The sequence below is a fragment of the Cynara cardunculus genome (genome assembly GCF_001531365.2).
Source record: "Cynara cardunculus var. scolymus isolate 2C chromosome LG 8, CcrdV1, whole genome shotgun sequence".
In the NCBI taxonomy this organism is placed as follows: Eukaryota; Viridiplantae; Streptophyta; class Magnoliopsida; order Asterales; family Asteraceae; genus Cynara; species Cynara cardunculus.
In genome coordinates, this window is record NC_037535.1 from 24,056,282 (window position 1) to 24,068,817 (window position 12,536).

At 31.1% G+C, this 12,536-nt stretch overlaps 1 protein-coding gene across 1 annotated transcript; it reads right to left on the reverse strand.

The window, feature by feature from the left end:
* Positions 1-3,038: 3,038 nt before the first annotated feature.
* Positions 3,039-4,410, reverse strand: LOC112516350 (palmitoyl-monogalactosyldiacylglycerol delta-7 desaturase, chloroplastic-like). Its single transcript, XM_025123360.1, has 5 exons — positions 4,081-4,410; positions 3,778-3,918; positions 3,555-3,695; positions 3,373-3,479; positions 3,039-3,282 (listed from the first exon to the last, which is right to left on the reverse strand). Exons 1-5 carry the CDS (start codon positions 4,408-4,410, stop codon positions 3,039-3,041), a joined length of 963 nt encoding a protein of 320 aa, XP_024979128.1.
* Positions 4,411-12,536: the final 8,126 nt, after the last annotated feature.

The following is a 12,536-nucleotide window of genomic DNA, read 5'->3' on the forward strand; positions in this document are numbered from 1 at the left end:
TCATAGATGTGTAATGATTATTATATAGATTTGGGATCATGTGAAACCAAAGGTTTTTCATAAATTGACTTCTCATAGATGTGTAATGATTATTAGAAATGGACTTTCTCTTTCCTTATCTCTCCCTATGCATGCATGTATGTATGTATATATCCATGCATGTATGTATGTATGTATGTGTTATTATCTATATGGAGGGAGCTTCATATACAAACCCTTTAACCAGTACAAAACCAATCAAATGAGATATTTATAGAAATGATGAGAGTTTATTTATTAAGATATGAATATTAACGAAAGATGATCAGAATTCATTTATTATTATTAACATTTTAGATCAACAAAATAATCGAGATATTTATATACTAGATATATGATTGAAATTGATTTGTATGATTTTTCATAAACGTACAACACACTTTCCTAAAATTGTTGGTTTTGTCGTTCACCGGTTTCGGGTTTGTTTTGAGCTATCATGAGTATAAGCCCAAAGTGAATTTGGGCCGGTATTCGTGGGTTAGCATCTTTAAGGATCTGTGGTTCGATCTTCATTGCGTATTGTAATTCCGTTTTCTTTTCTTTTTTTTGGGTTTTTATAACCATGGTTTCGGACATATTTAACTTATCTACGAGATTTTTATGAACGGTTTTCTTTCTACTGATTAGAAAAATTCTATGTTTCAAGTTAATGACCGAAACCTTCAAAAGGACTAATGACAGCTACTGACTGTCAAACTTGAGGCCTCGTGTCATATACATCCTTACCGCATATCATTATCTCGTTATCGTATTATTTACTTAGCACACAATTCATGCATGATCGAGGCTGGATCTATGATGGCGTGAGCAAGGTTCCATGCACATGTTCAATCGATTTTCGCTAGTAGAATTTTTTTGGAGGTGCACCCGCTAAAATTTGAGGGTGCTCCAAGATATTAGAAAATACAAGAAACATAAACTGATCAGCCAAAAAAGTCCCTTGAAATCAACCAAAGAACCAGAAAAAAAAAAAAAAAAACTCAAAATCAACCAAAAAAGTTGAAAAGTCCATCAAAATCGATCGAAAAACTTAAAAAAATCCCTCGAGACGATGGAATTCGGTTAAAATTCCAATGGACGACTTTACAGGCCTCTATTCCACCTTAAAGATGCACACATTCAGCAAAAATTCTAGATCTACCACTGTGCTAATGTACATGATTGGCATTTAAAATCAAGTTGAATTTATTCAAAATATATACTAGGAATATAATTATTTAATACATGATTTCAATATATACTTTTGTTTTCATTTTCTCTTTTGTTATTTCTATAATATATAGAGGTCATTCAAGGGAGAACTGATTAATTTGCGGTAACTGTGAGGTCTAATCTTTAACCGCATATCAACGGATAAATTAGGATATTAGTAGTTTTGTTAATTTGAGTTAAAATTATAATAAGAGGGCATCATAGGTATTATTAAAAACTCCTCTCTCGGATCTCTGACCTCCAACGAACATTATGTTAAGCAATCACATAGATACACAATGTGATACCAACTATGATACCAACAGTGCTCAAAGAAGATCCATGGTGAAGATCTACAAGAACAACGGTGGTTATGAGTGGGAGATGCTTAGAGGCCAAAGATGCGATGGTGCAGCGACGGGGGCTCACTGTACGACGGGGATGCTTCAAAAGTGAGAAAGGATAAGGGAGGAGGTAGATGTTGGCTATGACGGGCCGAAGAAGAAGTGGAAGGGGATGACTAGATAAATTGGAAGGAGGACACAGATGGAGATCCACGATGAGAGAAAATGGGGGACCCTCTATTGTTTGGAAACAGGACACGGTTTATACCACCATTGTCGGTAAATCAATATAGGGTTTTATGAGTTGTAAACATTACCAATTTACTCTTTATTTTATTTTAGAATATAACATTAATTATTTAAATGATTGTCTCATATTAGACCTTATAGTTACCATAAACTATTTAGTTCTCATTTGATTATGCTCATATGTGTGTGTGTGTGTGTGTGTAATTTGTGATAACCGTGAGATCCGATATGAACCACTCATTTGATATATTTAAAGATATTTCTTAAAGAAGTTAAAAGGGTAATTTAGTAATTTTATTTATAACAACTCATTAAAAAATTTAATTAATTTTTTAAAGGAAATATATGATTAATTTTAATTACCTAATATATTAATTACCTAAAATGTGTTGTCTTTTAAATATGTTCGCCAATCAAAGTGTATCACAATGAATAATTTAGTTGTTTTATAAAGTGTACTATAATATGCATTTTTCATTATTTTCATTGCTTTAGAAAGGGCATCATAATGTGTATTTTTGTTCTTTTAGTTGCTTTACAAAAATATCATAAAGTGCATCTTGTATGTATATACGAGTATCACAGTGAATATCGTTTGCATATATATTTTTTAACAATATTTTTTTAGGTATCATAGTGTGTATATTGTATTCACATAAGATTCGTCGGAATAAGATTTGTCAGAATTAAGTTCGTCGGAAAGATGAGAGATGTGATTTTTAAAATCAAAAATACCTTTAATTAATATTTTAAGTTAAAATTACCATAAATCTTAATTTCTTAATTTAACCTTTAATTTGTGGTTGAGATTAGATCTCACGGTTATCATAAATTACTGAGTTCTCCCTTCAATAACCCGATATATATACATACATACATACATACATACATACATACATACATACATACACACATATGACAAATGAACTGACACGTCTTTCTCACTTTTGGTGGTTCGGATCCATGATCACATGGAGATCAAAAAAATTCAGATACCGTTAGACCAAATGTCCTTTGATTACTTTTGTTTATTTTAATGTTTATTTATCATGATGACTCAAATCAATAATAAATAAGAGATTTATGTTACTAAAAATATAATATAATATTAAAAAATGACATTAAATAACAATTAATATATTAAATTGATACATATATAATTATGTGGTTGCATAACTATGAAGATCTCATGAAAGCATTTAAACTTGTTTGTTACTAATAATTGATAGAATTACTCGTCTGTTTCATTAAAAGATCATCTGAAATTGCTAACGATTTTTTAAGTTTGTGAGCATGAGACGGCAATTTCACGTTCGTTGCCAATCCTATTGATTCAAGAAACCGGATCACGTACCAACTCAGATCGATCTGCCACCATTCCAGCCCATGTCGAGCGGAATATTCAAAAGCATGATGATTGTTATGCCACCCTTCTCCAAACGTAATTAAAGCCACCCACCTATCATTCAGCATTTCCCAATTAAACAAAAAAAAATATAGAAACACACACACACACACACACACACATATATATATATATATAATATACCAGTTATTTTTAGATAAGTCGTCAGTGCTCCAAGCTCGCTTTCCCCATATATGGCAAGCTGAGTTTACTAGAAACGTCGCGTTGAGAAGACACGTATTCCTAACACCCTGCGTGTAGATACTCGAATGATACCCTTATGCTTTTATAGAATTCTAAAAACGAGTGCATTTAGGAAGACTTACTACAATCCACACGAAGTACGGAAAGCCACCCCAAGCATAAACGAGGGCCCATAATCCGAATAAATGCCATACGTAAGTTCTTTTGATGAACCTATAAAACGCCTGACTTTTCAAATCTTCTACATTTTTACGTTCTTGATACTGAAAACCAAACGATATTATACAGTTAATAATACATTACGTACATATACATACACATATTTCAAGGTATAATGACATGCACCTTCTCCTTAATGTAGCCACTATCGAAGATCCAGCCCATGTGGCTGAACCAAAATCCGTAAATGGGAGTGTGTGGGTCTTTGTCTAGATCGACATATTGATGGTGGTACCTATGTATACTCACCCAATATATTGGATCCCGCTACAAAAAGATATATTAATGAATATTTCAACAAATGATAAGAAATATATAATCAAATCATATCTTGCATCGTTAACATTCAGATTTTCTATGAAACGGTATCAAAAGCATTTTGGTAAAACAAAAAAACGAGCACGAATAAAAGGGTACGTAAAACCGAACCTGGGAGGCATGAACCCCGAGATAAACACACGTGTATTCGAGCCATTTGGGTAGTTTGAAACTACGGTGCGCTAGAAGCCTGTGATAGCCCAGGGTTATACCCAATGCCCCCGTAAGAAAATAACTCAAAACTGTTAACCAGAAAACATTCCATGTGAACGTAAATGGTGCAAAAAGTGTCAGAATATGGAAACCCAACATCCCCAAAACGAGTTTGATGTCGAGAGACCTCCATTTACGTCCCCAGAAAAGGTTTCGTTTTCGTATGACGAGCACATTAGAGAAACATATTCTCTCTTGTCCAAAATCCTTTGTACCTCTTGACCACATTTTTTTATGGTACTAACTCTTTTTTTGCAACTAGATAAGATATGGCACATACTTATAGACGAAGTCAAGCTACCAAGTATGTGAATGCATGCCCATCTTTTATATATATATATATATATATATATAATCTATCACATTTGTATAATCAATGTAATCCAATCAATTGAGATATTTATTTCATTTATTATGATTTGAATATTTATGAAAGATTACTGAGTTTCATTAATTATGATCAATACTTTATATTAGAAAACAATTTAAACTTTTTATAAAATCACATATACATCAAATTAAATGGACGGTTGAGACTGAGTTGTATTCGTTATACAAATATAAAAGGTTGCATAATAACTTACCTCTCTCTTTATATATATGTATGTACACACACACACACACACACACATATATATATATATATGCATATATATACATACATATATATATATATATACATACATATATATGGGGTTAGGTTTACATGAGATCGGTGATACCAAAATAACACTAAAATTTCAAAGCAAAACATTGTGAATGTAAAAAATACTTCGAACTTTCACAATAAAATCACTTTAAAGGGTTTACCTTCACAGTGTTTTGATGTGAAGGTTCAAGGTGGTCTCAGGAAAAAAAAATATGGTCCCATGATCCCAAGTGTGTGTGTGTGTGTGTGTGTGTGTGTATATAGAGAGAGAGACTTGGGATCATGTGAGACAAGGTTGTTTTCGTGAAACACGTGAGACAACATTTTTGCACATGAAACTTCATAGCAAAACACTATGAAGGTAACTTTCACAGTGTTTTTGCTGTGAAGTTTCAACTGTAAAAAAATGGTCTTACAGGTCTCACGAAAACAAGTTGGTCAAATCCGAACCTTCATAGCAAAAACACTGTGAATGTTACCTTCACAGTCTTTTGTTGTAAAGTTTCAAATGTAAAAAAATRGTCTCATAGGTCTCACAAAAACAAACTGGTCTCACGTAAGTCTATATATATGGAAAAGATACAGAGAGAACTTTGAAAAGAAGAATCAGAGAACCAYGAAAAAAAAGAAAAAAAAATATATCAAAATAAATGTCAAATTAAAGACAATAAAGTAATCGATTTTTTGGTATAATTTGTTTTACTCCAATTTCTTTTTTGTATACCGTTGATTTTCGATTTAAAAATTAAGCAAAAACACTTATATTTAAAAAAACGTACTTCTTTTTAATCACATTTGTTAGATCATCTCAATCAATCGGTTCAAATTACTTTTTACTGTAACCTTTTTTTTGTCTGTTCTGCTACGTGTTAAGTCTTCTACAGTATTTTCTCCAAGTGTAGTCTTTTCGAGAATAGTGTAACTGGATCACGTGTCAAGATTGTGTTTGACAATACTGTTAAAAGAATATCCACTGTATTTTTCAATATTCATTTAGTTATTGGTCATGCACTATTGAATCTTCCTTATAGCCTCGAATTTTATAAATAGGCTTAATAGCTATAAGGGCCTAAGGGGTTCAACAAAAATCATCTGAAACAAAATCACTTGTTAGTTCAAGCATTAAAATCACATGGATTTTATTGTTGAAAAAATTTATTTAAAGATTTAATCGTTCAAAATTTAAAAAAAAAAACCAGTTAAAAAATTGTGTAAAGATTTAATCGTTTAAAATAAAAGAGAAAATCAGTTGATTTTTTTTTGGGCTTTTTTCGCATTTTATATTAAACGCAGATCAAATGAAAACCGTAAATATATTATAGATATAGATGAAACAACACTATGAACTTTAAATAAATATTATATAAAACATGATTATCTTCCAAAAATAAAAACAATTTGTTCCAAAATTGCCCTCCATTTAATTTAATTATATATATATATATATATATATATATATATACACACACTAGAAGAGTACTCGTGCAATGCAGCGAGACACATCTCGATTTTAATTTTTTATTTTATTATTTGTCTCTGTCGATGTTATAATACAATTTTATGTGTTTTTAAGACACCAATAATGATTTTATTTTTGAATAAAATATAAATTTGAAGATATTATAAAAAAATTTAAAAAAAATATATATCAATGTTAAATCAAATCAACTATTTAAAAATTCTTATTTTTTATGTAATTTCTTTAATTTTTTTATTATAATTTAATTTAAATTTAATAACGAAATAATTTATTTTTGTTTTAATAATATCACNATAAAGATAATAATTAAGTATTCTGTTAGAACTCAATGATTATCCTAATTATATTTTAGATTTTTTATATTTAAAATGAGATGTTTATCTTGTATTTGATTATGTTTATCTGCAGTTAGTTACACGAATTCAGATATGTAGCTTTAATAAGTTATACGTATGCACAATCTACTTGCAATCTTGAGTTTTAAGTAATATGCATTAATAAACAGTACTTTACGAATAAAAAGTGGTTTTTAAGAGTTTTTGTCAAATATTTTATAATATAGTATATATATATATATATATATATATATTCTTTTTTATTGTTTTATAGCCTCTCATTTAACCATAATTGTTGATCATAAAAATGAACAAGTTAGATGAGTTTGTAAATCTAATAATATATACTTGGTTAACATATGATTATGCATACATAAATGTTTATATGTATGTTTGTTTTATTTTGGGGAGAGGATGTAAAGGGGTTGGATTCCGGTGAGAATGGAAGTTATGGTGAGAAATGTAAAAAGAGATCTTCACCCTTAGATGTCAACACTAATGATGTGCATCGGATCAATTCCCTCTAAAAATGTAATTTATGAGTGAACATGAAATTAAAAGTGATCAAAAATTCAGATTTCTTCTTACGCATCTAATCATAACTTCTGTTTTCACACAGTTCTTCAACGGATGGAAAGGTAATTAATAGGGTTGGTGTCTTGGTGGGGTTAGTTAAAGAGGGGAATTAAAGTCATTTCCCTCTTGAATTGAAAACAACTACTTCATTGGGATTGGGGACTTAGTAAAGTAATATTATTTTTATTTTACTTTTAAAAAATAATTTTATGAGATACCTCTGACAGTTGCTGAATGATTTGTTGCAAAATAATTAAGTGATCAAAATGATTAAAAGACTCTCATGATATAATGCATAATGAAATATAATTGTTTGGTAATTATTTACAATGAAATTATGCCGCTGAATGGTTAAGGGAGACCCATGATACAAAATCATTCACAGAGTTTTAGAACCATTAAGGGGCAGACTTTTTTTTTTTGTCAAACAAAATTCATTTCTTAACGATTCAGATATTATCTCTTAATAAAACCATTAAGAGATAAACAAACAACCCCTTATTCATGTAATGTAGTTTTAGAATTTTGTTTTTTTTTTATTTTAAGAAAACTTTACAGATTAAGATTATAGAACAAAATGCTTGAAAACACGTGTATTGTGTTCAAAGACAAGAAATATAATCTACAGATTAAGAATTAATTATCAGTCAACGATCGCGATTTAAGACTACTCTCTTGATTTTAGGTCTTGTTGTTAATATATGACTGGAACTGTGCATGAAGTTAAAAGGATACTATATAAAAATGTGAATACATATGCACTGTGACTTTTTATACAATTGTATTGTCTTATCGTAGTTACAAACATATATTATTCATTAATGAATGAACTCAGATAAAAAGTTTTTTAAAGAAATGTTTCATAACCAATATGGTTATTCTTTGAGTTATATTAAGTCTGCACAACTTTCTCCTTGCAGCTTTTGTTTAATAATACTGAAATTTTTTTTAGGTCTCTAATTTCATATATGATGCACGGTTATTAGTTACATAGATATACAAATTCTCATGAGACTTTATAAAGACAGTTGTATCCCTTAATAACTCATTTTGTTACAGTAGTTTTTTACAGTTTTCCGTTGCAGAAGTGAGGATGCTTCGATGGACTCGTGGTATAACTATGTTTCCGAGAAATGTGGGAAGTTGCACCTACCACAGACAAGTTGGGGGAGAGAAAATCACATGGTTTAGCAACGCTCATAAGAGAGAGTTGACGACTCCAGTGACGAAGGTAAAACGTGTAAAGTTCTATGGGCAAAAAGGAGAGGTGGGTCGAGCAGGACATAGGATAAGATACTGATTTTACAGATAGCTGATTTTTTATGATATGACCTCTAACAGGAGGGAAGGGAGACACAAGACTATGTTAACAAAGTATGGGTGAGAATCTCGACGGGAGGAAGGAAGCCACTGGCAGATCCAGTGCATGGTGGTAGGGGTCCTACCCCCCCCCCCCCCCCCCCCAAAAACAAACCCACAATTTTTTTTTAAAAAGGCTATAAAAAATTTGTTTAGTAAATTTTCCTATTGTGCGTCTAACAAGAACAAGACAAAGGCCCCCAACTTGATATCGTGATTGCTAATTGGTTCATTTGCAGCACAAACTAATATTTTTTGTTCGAAATATAAAATATATAAATTATATACCTCGATGAATTAGTAAAGATTCAACTGAAAACGAACTGAATGAGTTATCTTTATTCGGTTAACTGAACCGTTTAAGCCGAAAAGGAAAACCCAAAACCGTTTTCATCAGAATGAATTATTTGGTTTTGATTTTTTTTTCTACACCCTTAAGTGTGCCTTCAATTATAAAAGTTTATGGATCCGCCACTGAAGGAAGCTATTAAGGTTTAAATTACCAGATGTTTACGTTAGACCATGGATGTAAAGTTTACATACTTCGTTTATGTTTTTCATATACTTGTTTCTATCTCATTTCCTATTCCTCAAAATTTAGTACATTTGTCTTTCTCTATCTATAAACATATTGCATTATTATTATGTGTATCTTTTCTAAGGCGCTATTTGTCAGTTGTTGAATGGTCTGGTGCAATATGATTAAGAGGCTCTCATGATATGGTGTAAAATGAAATATAATTCTTTGGAAATTGTTTATTATGAAATTATGGAGCTGAATGGTTAAAGAAAACTCATGATACAAAATCATTCAGAAGGTTTTACAACCATTAAGAGGCAAACTGTTTTTTTGTGAAACAAGATTCACCTCTTAACGATTCATAGACTGTCTCTTAACGAAACTATTAAAAGGTAAACAAACAACCCCTAAGAGTTCTTACACTTACCACCAGCCTGGTTTTTAATGAAAACAACCACACTGCTATTTAAAACATATATCAGATTTACACGTACCTTATCCATATAACCCTACCTCTAAACGAGGATATATTAAATTCCTTTGTTTGGTTCGTTTCATGTATTATAATTGGGGTAATTGAAGGATGGGGCTAGGGTAAAGGGGAAATGCAGGGGTAGGGTAGGGTAAGGTAAGGTAGGGTGTGTGAAAATAAAAGCACAAAGCCATTAAATTTCCACCTACATCCATGTATTCCTTCAACATACCATTAAAAGAAAACTATGATTTTAGTCCCTATACTATTTTAGAATTTCGGTTTTCATCCTTCTACTTTATACATTATGATTAGGGATGATAATGGGGTGGGGACCCCAATCCCCGTCTCCATCCCTAATCCCCAATCTTTGTCCCCGACCCTGTCCCCATCCCCACAGGGGAATTTGATCACATCCCCATCCTCGACCCCAACGGGGAACGGGGATCTCCAACGGGGAAACGATAATTTTTTTTCATGTTTATGTAATTTTTTTTAAAATCAAATGTGTGAGACGTTACACATGTTTAAATCTCACATTTTTCTAATAAACCTAAAATGAAAAGAAATTTAAATTAATACAAAAAATATACATCATTATATAATAATTAACAATGGAAAACAAAAAAAAAAAGTTTAATCTAAAAAGATTAACGTTACATATACCAAAACATATCGAGTAATATCCAAAATATATTGAAATAAAAATTATCATTTATTAACTTAATAAAAATAAATAATAAATAATATAATTTATATATATATATATATACATACGGGTACGGGGCGGCGCGGGGAGTGTGATACCCGTCCCCGTCCCCGTTCCCAAGACCCAGTTTAACGGGGAATCCCCGTCCCCGATCAGGGCGGGTGGCCCGGGTTCCTCGACGGGTCGGGACCAATTCTTAAGCCTAATTATGATTTTCGTTTTTATGATTTCTAATTCATCACTGTGTTATTTTTTAAGGTAGTTTGTTATAATTAAGATGATGAATGAAAATAGGAATAAATGGTAACTACAATGACGAAAAAACAATAAAACGTAAACTATATAGATAGAAAAGTAATTGATTATAAATTATAGAGACAAAAATCATAATTTTAAAAGTACAGGGACTAAAATAGAAATTTTAAACATAGAAAAAACATAATTTATTCTACCATTAATGAGTTGTGTAGGAAATGTACGATTTAATTTAAGGTAACATGACTAAAATTTTAGAATTGACTTTTATATGATGAATTATCGGTTGTTTTTCTATGTTCAAATTGTATAAAAAAAATAGCGTACTTTAACTTGATTCTTATTTTGGGTAACGTATTTTTAAAATTTTTATTTTAATATTTAAGATGTAAAGTTTTAAATATTTGAGTACTCAGGTAACCTGTTGAATCATTAACCGGTTACCATGCTGATGTGGCGAGTGATGTGATATCCAGTTAATGATTCAACAAATAATACTGAGTTGGACTACATCAGCATGATAACCGGTTAATGCTTCAACCTGTTACCCGAGTACTTAAATGTTTAAAATTGTACATCTTAGGTACCAAAATGAAAGTTTTAAAAGCACGTTACCCAAAATAGGAATCAAGTTAAAGTACGTTATTTTTTCATACAATTTGCTCTTTTTCTTTATATTAGATGTTTGTCTATCGATATTATATTAAATGTTAAACTGGTTAAAATATAAAATAAACTAAAATCATCACTTATTAAATAACAGTATATAAGTGGACAGCCATAAATTCCAATCAGTTAAATTATGAATTGAAATCATTGAACAACTTAAAAAACATAATGAAATTAACATTTCAAATCTTTCAACTTATGTCAGTAAAATTTAGATGGCTATTTTTTTCTACTGGTTTTTGCTTTGAAATCAGCAACTTTAAAATTTAAATCCATCAGAAAATTGTCAAACTAGCAGTAACCAGTTATGACGCTTTCCCCACTATTTGACTATTGAAAGATGTGAGGGGAACCAAACCGATCCAATCATCCATTAAATGTTGGATTTTGTCAACCGATCTGATCCGATTAATATTGGATAACCAATCCAATCCAATCCAAGGAATGATTGAATCGGTTCAGTTCCATCCATTGGATACTTTTATTGGATATCCAATGGGATTGAATCCATCCAATGTGTTAATTCAATCCAAATCTCTAACAATGTTACAAATTAATTAATCACTTTTTGGTATGTGTTAAAACCAACACAAGGGAGGTTAAAAATTCAAAGCCTCACGTGAAACAAATTCCAATTTAAGCAATTTGAAAATAAATTAATTGAATGATAGTTGGATAATGGAACTGGTCGGATGATTAATTGGATAGGTAATTAGATGTTGATCGGTTCGGTTCGTTTTTGGTCAGTTCTAGACTGTCATCCAAGAACCGACCGATCCAAATTGGATGTCGAAATTTATCAATCCGATCCGATCAAATTATGGTCGGTTGATTCTAATTGGACCAGTCGGTTTCAATTGGATCAGTTGATTTTCTACACATCCCTAGTTAACGTATTGAAAACAACAATTGAACTAAAACTTTAGTTTATTTATGCAAACAAGTGAATACATTGTGAACACCAAATAATGCAACATAACTGAACTAAGGGGTCGTTTACCAAACACTTACCCAGTAAGCGTTTACCGGTAAAATTTAACATTATCATTTACTTAACGGATAAGATTTTTGTCCACCAAAATGATATTGTATGCAACAATTTACCCGGTAAACTCTTACCATGGTAAGGGTCGTGCCCCTCACTTATCGGGTAAGACTCTTTGTCTTTGTGTCACTCTTATCGGGAAAAATTCTTGATTTTTACCATATTTATCTAATAAGATAACATAATTTGGTATTCACTTATCCGAGTAAACTACAATACAGTTGTAGACCAAATACTTCTCCTTTATGGCTGTGTTGTGTGGTTGAATCCTCGTCCCATACTCTC